The sequence below is a fragment of the Triticum aestivum genome, chromosome 2B (genome assembly GCF_018294505.1).
Source record: "Triticum aestivum cultivar Chinese Spring chromosome 2B, IWGSC CS RefSeq v2.1, whole genome shotgun sequence".
NCBI classification, from domain to species: Eukaryota; Viridiplantae; Streptophyta; class Magnoliopsida; order Poales; family Poaceae; genus Triticum; species Triticum aestivum.
This window is the reverse complement of record NC_057798.1, coordinates 454703893-454711576: the sequence shown is the minus strand read 5'-3', so window position 1 is coordinate 454711576 and position 7684 is coordinate 454703893. Positions and strand designations below refer to the sequence as shown.

The 7684-nt window shown below is 44.5% G+C and overlaps 1 protein-coding gene across 6 annotated transcripts; it reads left to right on the top strand.

The window, feature by feature from the left end:
• Positions 1 to 248: 248 nt before the first annotated feature.
• LOC123045411 (uncharacterized) lies at positions 249 to 5426 on the top strand. Of its 6 annotated transcripts, none has more exons than XM_044468465.1 (11): positions 250 to 702; positions 1063 to 1130; positions 1484 to 2643; positions 2735 to 3142; positions 3225 to 3320; positions 3396 to 3479; positions 3635 to 3890; positions 3956 to 4008; positions 4103 to 4183; positions 4268 to 4405; positions 4977 to 5426. In XM_044468465.1, exons 3-7 carry the CDS (start codon positions 1494 to 1496, stop codon positions 3784 to 3786), a joined length of 1890 nt encoding a protein of 629 aa, XP_044324400.1. In that variant the 5' UTR covers positions 250 to 702; positions 1063 to 1130; positions 1484 to 1493; the 3' UTR covers positions 3787 to 3890; positions 3956 to 4008; positions 4103 to 4183; positions 4268 to 4405; positions 4977 to 5426. The 6 variants fall into 6 exon arrangements, with proteins under 6 accessions (XP_044324402.1, XP_044324401.1, XP_044324398.1 ...); XM_044468462.1 differs by having other exon boundaries at positions 3956 to 4030; XM_044468464.1 differs by having other exon boundaries at positions 3956 to 4030; positions 4268 to 4422.
• Positions 5427 to 7684: the final 2258 nt, after the last annotated feature.

Genomic DNA, 7684 nt, shown 5'->3' with positions numbered 1-7684 from the left:
CAACCCGGGGCGTCATATGCTACACGTCGCTATCATGGCGTCCAGACCGGGGCGTCATGCAAAAAAGGGCCAGTTTGTGTAATTATTTTCAGATTGGGGTCATTTTGTGTTAAAGTTTTAAAGAAGGGACATTTTCGTCCATTTTCATCATTTTTTTGATCGAAAGGGGTTTCCCCCACCCCATTTTTATTAGAAAACGGGGCACATTTTCACCAAAACTCAACCCGTTTCCCTCCTTCCAGCCGCCTGCTCATCCTCCCTCCCTCCCGCTAGGTTTTGGGCTCCCTCTCCCCCAATCAATCAACAAAAGAAAAGGTTTCGGCCTTTTGGGCTCCCTCCCTCTCCTCCTTCAGGAGCAGCCGCCGCCGCCCCCGCCCCCGCCCGGGAGCTCGCCGCCGTCCCCCTGCAGCAACGTGGAGGAGCAGACGGTGCCCCCTCTCCCTCCTTCCAGCAACGAGGAGGAGCCGACGGTGCCCCCGCCCCCGAGTTCGCCATCCCTCCCCTCTCCTGTTCGCCTCCCCTCCTCCAGCAACGAGGAGGAGCAGCCGGTGCCCCCGCCCCCGAGCTCGCCGCCTCCTCCCGACCAGCCGGCGGTGCTGTCCTCCAGCAAGCTATCGCAAGCAGCCGATCTTGCTGCCTCTCCCCCGCGCAGCTTTCCAAGTAGCCAAGCTTGCTGTCTCCATGGTTTCCCTAAGTAGTAAGGTAATCTCTCCTCTCCTCTCCTCTGTGATTGGTGCGTACATGCTTATGGCTGATTGCTGTTGCTATTTAGCCTAGGACACATAGATATCCCTAGTTAACCTGACGACATTGTTGTGATGTATAGCACGCATCGTTAACCAAGGGCCATTGTTGTTATGTACAAGTGCTGCTAGTAATTTTTCTACGAATCTTTTCCAGCTTGCCTAATAGAATATGTCTCTTAACGACGTGAGGATATGCTCTTAATACAGCTTCCTATGAACAACCACAAAGATGCATTTTCTCTCTTTGAAATGTCTGTCCAAACTGATCTTCCAACTTCCTGATATTGTGATTTGTGAAATACTTCTATCATAACAGGAATATGCTTGAACAACTCAAGGTCTTCAGATAAAGAGAAGGCAGAAAGCCAGAGTTAAAAAACAAAGGTATTGTTCTTGACTAATCTGTAGGGGTCCATGGATCTTATCTTGTCATTTGCGTGTAAGTTTATGTAATCTGGTAGCATATTCGCATTCGAAGCGGAGAACATCTGTGATTTTGCATACCCTTTCACTAACACCTGAAAGGTAACTACATATGTTGTTGAAACAAGATACCGCAGGGGGAAACACTATTCAATAGTAGTTTTTTGACTGGGCTGACCATAAATGACTTGAGTTCTGATAGTTACAATAAAACTTCATTCTCTTATGCAAGTCTGACCATAGATTTACTATAGGTTTTCAATATATTCTGTGCGAAGTTATTAGTTAATCGCTTGTTTGCTGTTTTCTTACAGTGATCATTTAATGGCGACCAAAATGTTAAGGGCAAGGGTCATCTGGTCATTGAGATTTGGGCTACATCAGCCCTCAAAGAGAACTATGGGCACTAGCTCTGGCCCCACTCCTGCGTCGATTCCTGAATCTGTACAGTCAAATGTTCTACATCCGCTCGGTCTCCCTCCAGCCCCTCCCACAGACTTGATCAACATGACTGAAGCTGAATCAGCTGATATCTCGCATACTTCCGAAAAGCATGGTGCTTCTGATGGTCTGCACAAAGCAACCAATGAGGTTGTTTTGGAGAACTTGAATGCAGACTTAAAGGCTCTGAAGAAATACAACAGTGTTGAATTTCTAAAGAGACAGCATGAAGAGTTCAGGCCAGCATTTGTATGCAGAGGTCTGTTGTTACCTTTCCAAGTTGACGATACTGAGACCAAATTCATACTCAAGGCATATGAGCGTGCCTTCAAGGGCCAGGCCCCCAAGCTTCTCAATTCCTTTGATGCAACAATCAATCTTAGAAATATGCCTATGGATTTCTGGAAACACTCTTTAGATGACTTCATGAAGCAGCACATCGTGGTATCAAATGATTGGGACGATAAGGCGGGTCGGCCAGCTGTGTATGTCCAGTGCTTACCTTACGAGATTGGCCCGACATATCCTGAAGGCATCCAGTACTTGAGAGGTGAATGCGATGCTTCGTATGATCTGCATACGCACTTTGGAGCCATAGCTAATGCTATATGGAACAAGACTGACCTTTTGTGGTACGAGATCTGCCGTGGCTTCCGTTTCAACTCGATCTTACATGCTGAAGCCCATGCTGCATATCTCTGTCTCAAAAGAGGCATCGTCTTGACCCCGTATTTCTCCATGTATGTGGACAACCTGGATATCCATAAAATACTGCGGGCTGGGTACCGCAGCCGCGAAGGCACGGATGACCCTATCTTTGATTTACTTCCATTCATGAGGACGTACTTCTTGAGGTTTTCCCCGCATTGGGTAAACCGAGAACTACTCAAACTTGTTGATGGTTTAATGCGGAATAAGAACCCCAACTCAGACAGGCAGTGGGCTGCTGATCTCTTGAGTGAGTTTCAGGAAGTTCTTAAGGGCGTGCCCATCTTCAGTTATGATGGTGATTTCCGACACAATACACTAACAGGTTAGTTTCACTTGGTACATGTATGATGTACGCATGGCATTTCAGCATTATATGTATGAAATCTATGCTGACTCTCCCTACTTAATCGCAGATGAAGTTTTGAAATCCCCCATGTACCTCTATGAGGATACATGTTATGTTGAAGCCAAAGAAGGTGAATTTTTCGAAACAGTCAAGCATGTCATCAATGCCTTCCAACCAAAGCGTCTACGCATTATTGCCAAAGAGGGTGACACAGTGGTGGATGACTTGGTTAAACTGTATGGAAAAAAAGTTGATTATATTGCAAAGAGTCCAAATTGGACAGATGTGGATTTTTCTGTGGATGAAGCACCGAAGGTGTTGTGTCTGTGTCTTGATAGTGAAATATATCAGAAGTGCAGCTTTGAGGACAGGCATGCTATGACTGTCTTTATGATAAAGCCTGAAGAAAAGGGTGGTTCTCATCTTGAGAATGTCCCAGAGTTAAGCGTTATTAGCCGCATTTCCTACTACACAGGTTAGGATATTCACATTTTTTTTTCAGAACAGATATGTTTTCACTATTCTAATCATTGTATGCTTCATTAAATCCATCCCAGATAGAGAAGACATAGCAGAAGACATGGTGAAGTGGAAACGTTTGGTAAACAAGGGTGTCGGGACAATGACCCCCAAGATTGGGGATGATGTGAAAAGTAGGTGTACCCATCACAGTGCGTTGAAATTTTCATGAATATCTCTAATAAATAATGATCACATCATTATTGCAGTATACTATACATTGCTGCACAATGGAAAGGAAATTGAATCCAACCGTGATTCTGAAGTACCGCACGTGTTTTGTCTTGGGGAAGGTTGTTTTCTATATTTGTCTCAGTACTTATTCTAAATGATCTGATTTTATAAATTTTGGTTGGTATATTTCGGTCTTAGCTCTTGCTTTGTTTATAATAAATATATTTGCTCGTGTCTAGCTTAAGCCTTTGGATTTTGGTAACTCTGTGTCCAGGTATGTTTTATGGCTGGGATTCCGCCATAGCAAGTATGAACAGGAAGGAGCGCTCAATTTTCACTGTTCCACCAATTCTGGGTTATGCTAAAGTTGGTTCACCTCCTAGAATCCCCCCACATGCTACTCCTGTTGGATGTCGAGGTTCTTAGTTGGAGCAGGAGAAAGGACATCTGTGGTGATGGTGGCATAATGAAGAAAACACTAAGGGCGGGTAAGGGGTCGTGTGGGCCAACAGACCTGGACATGGTCAAGGGTAAGTCAAGAAATTACTATCCTGTGTATTGTCTTACATGTAACTAACATAGTGTGTTCCTTCAGTGAACTTTGAGGTTTGCCTTGAGGATGGCACTATTGTATCGAAGTCTCTAGGGGTAGACTTTCCTGTGAATGATGGTAACTTGTGTTCTTTATCTATATCTATTACATTCAAGTTTAATTCATTTTCCTAAGAAATACTTTTCTCAGGTTTCTTCTGCCCTGCGATGGCTATTGCTGTGAAACACATGTGCGAGAAAGAAAAGTCGCTTTTTTTTGTGGAGTCAGAATGTGAGTTTATTTGATTTTTTTTGGTAATTAGGATATTTCTGTTTCCCTCGAAAGCCTGAACTTGATTTCATAACTTGTAAATAGATGGGTTTGGCACCAGTGGGAGAGTAGGTGGCAAGGAAGGTGCAATACCACCGGATGCCAAGTTAAGGATTGAACTGGAGCTGGTTTCATGGAAGACTGTCACAAAAAAGGGGGATGACAAGGGTGCAGATACTGAAGGTATGCTAGAAATAATAGTAAGTCTAAATAATTGCTGTTTGATTCTGTAACTATTTCTAGTACTTGCATGAGTTATCTTTTTTCTCGAAGGATTGAACTGGTAAAGGCATGTATTGACACATCTCACTGGATATTGCCTATTTTGCCATCTGATCGTATGTTTATACAACACCTTTTCTCATTCTTAAAAGGAAGAAATATTCTTCCCTCCAGCTGACTTAATGTTGTGTGCTCTTTTAGTGGAATGTGCGATGCTTCATGGTTTTTCATATTCTTATTCATAAGATATCACTCAATGTATTGACATATTTCATTGTATATTGCCAATGTTGACCATCTAATCTTATGTAGAAATCCTTTTTTTTTTCATTCTTAAGCAAGAAATATTCTTCCCTGCAATTTGACTTAATGCTGTGTGCTCTTTCAGTTGAATGTGTGTTTCAAAATTTTCCAAAAAACACATTAGTTCCATTCTTAGAATTACTAACAGTTGCTCGCGTCTTTTAAATTACCAGTTTTGATTACAGTATTGTGAGATTCTAATATCCATATACTATGTTCCCTTGTGCAGACTCCTCATGAACCATGAATTAATAGAGGTGGATCAGGAGAACCTTGTGAGCGCATTACAATATCAGTGCCCGCTTCAAACTTGTTAACATGTTGAGGGTAGTTTTAGGAAAATATTCTAAGTTAGTTCCTGTAGCAGCATGATGAACATTGGCTGGTGGTTGTATATATGGATCGTGTCCGGGCGCGCCGGCCATGCATGGGCTAGGATTTGGAGATTTAGGATCTTGCTCGGCTAGGATTTGGCGATTTAGGATCTTGCTCGGTTTAAGTTAACGACAGATGTAGATTGCAGTTTTTGCTGGCCGCTGAATCTGAGCTGGCTAAGAGGATTTAGATTGCAGTTTACTTCCGGTTCCATTCTGAATGTTGATGTGTAATGCACATGTGGCTTCGATATCTCGTATGTTCTGGTAATAGCAGGCAAAATACTCACCTGGTTTGATCTCTAGGGCGAGCAAACTTCTGTCTTGTACTGTATTACTCCCTCCGTTCCAAATTACTTGTCACAAATATGGATGTATCTAGATGTATTTTAGTTCTAGATACATCCATTTCTAAGACGAGTAATTTGGAACGGAGGGAGTACTTATTAGGAGTGTCTAGGGCAACATGTAGAAGTGCCTTAGATATTGCACATCTAAGTTGATGTCATCCATTGTAGTCCCGTTTCTCCCTCCTAGCAGCCTTGTCGCTTGTTCCTTGTGTATTCTTGCTGTGTTTCTTTGCGGCCTTGTCATTGTACCAATTGGGCCTGACACATGCTCAAGTTCTTTGATGCACTGCTCACGTTTTGGGTCAGCCCGATTAGTCACTACCACTGGACTAGTAGCATTCTGCACATTGTTTGTTTTAGGAGAAATGAGCTAGGGCACACTTTATTAACTTCAGATCACCGTTTACATAAAAAATGTAGGTGTGTCCCCTCGAGTTAGGGTTTTTTCCTACCCCCGGCGGCACTCGGCTCCGATGTGGTGATCGTGATCCCCCGCACCTTCCCGCCACCGAACGCCGGCGTCTTCGGATCGTCGGCTAACGTGGCTGCTGGAGGTGTGCCTAGGGTTCTCCCTGCATGCGGAGTTCTTGTTCTCAAGCAAGAGATCTAATGGAGGGCTCAACATCGGCGCCTGGTGCTGCGATGAGTGAGATGAAGCGATGATGAAAGAGTTGGGACACAAGGAGGATGATCTGGTGGATGTACTAGTTGACAATGGGGGACATACCAGAGGAGGCGGCACGTTGGATGGCAATAGCTCGAGTTCAGGTGGAGAAACCTTACAACCAATATTGGTTCTTCCGTAACATGCGTGTTCCATGGGATCTGGCGCAAGAGGTCCAATTCCGGCCACTCAACGACAAACCTATATACACTGCAATTTTTGTGCCTTGGGGACTAGGAGAGAGTAATGGAAGATGGTTCATGGACCTTCAAAGGAGGGATGTTGTCATTGAACCGTATGATGTGGATCCAGATACATGACCTGCCTGATCTATTCTTCCACTTGATAAAATCCCTTGCTGCCACTCTTGATAAGTTTGTATATGCCACTCTTGGTAAGTTTGTATATGCTGAACCCAAATACTAGGATTTTGAGGTTAACTTTTCTAGGGTTTGGGTCAAGGTGGATGTCACAAAACCGCCCATGAACGTCGTATCTCTGGTCATCAAGAAGAAGAGGGGGATCTTCAGAGTGAAGTACGAGAGGTTGCTCGATCGCTGCGCTGTGTGTGGCCTTTTAGACCATTAATAAAAAGAATGTCACAATGGAATTCACCCCCTTCGACCCTTGTCTTCAAAAACCCGTGAGCCGACTCGTTTAGGGGGCCCGGGCGTGGACCTAGAGTTGGAAGAGGTTCTGGAGGTAGCCGAGGTAGAGGTTGCTCCGGATGTGGGGCTAGCTGTGGTACAACTCAACAGAGCACGTTGAATGGATGGAGCAAGATGATCCAAGTATCCACTCGTTCGATGCAACCATGTCTGAGGCTGATGGCAGCAGGAAAAGAGGTGCGACACAAGTCAAGGAGAGCACCCCGATGCTCCCGGAAAAATCACCTAATCAACTTGAGGGGAAGGATCTATTAGCTCTGCCCCCTCCGGTTGTGCCTACTAGTCCTTCATCCAAGTAAGACCCAAAGAGAAACATGCCTACAGTTAATGCTTTTGACAAGGGAATGGGCGAAAGAATCCGGTTGGTAACAAACATTCTGATGTGCGTTTGGCCGGCTCCCAAGTTGGGTCACGCCTAGCACAATGAGTTTCCTATGTTGAAACTGTCATGGGGCTGGCAAACCCGCAACAGTTCGAGAGCTTCACGATCTAGCGAGGCAAATTGCCCCCTCTATCATTTGTATTGTCGAAACTCAAATTGAGGGCTCTAGAGTGGAAAATATGGTAGGAGATAGGTTACAATAAAAGTTTTTGATGTAAGCGGTTCTGGTAGGAGCGGGGGGCTTGGAATATTTTGGAATGAAGAAATAAAGCTTGAAGTTTTGGGTTACTCAAAGTATCATATTGATGTGGTAGCTAGCGAGCTTGTTAACTTTCATACCAGGGTTACTTTCATCTATGGAGAAGCCCAAGTAAGTGAATGTTACAAGACTTGTGTCGTGGGTGGACATGATCACCTATGGGGCCACGTGCCCCTTGTGGTTTGGCGGGGTGGGGGTGGGGGTGGGGGTGGGGGAGATCACGTTGCACAAAGAGCGAAG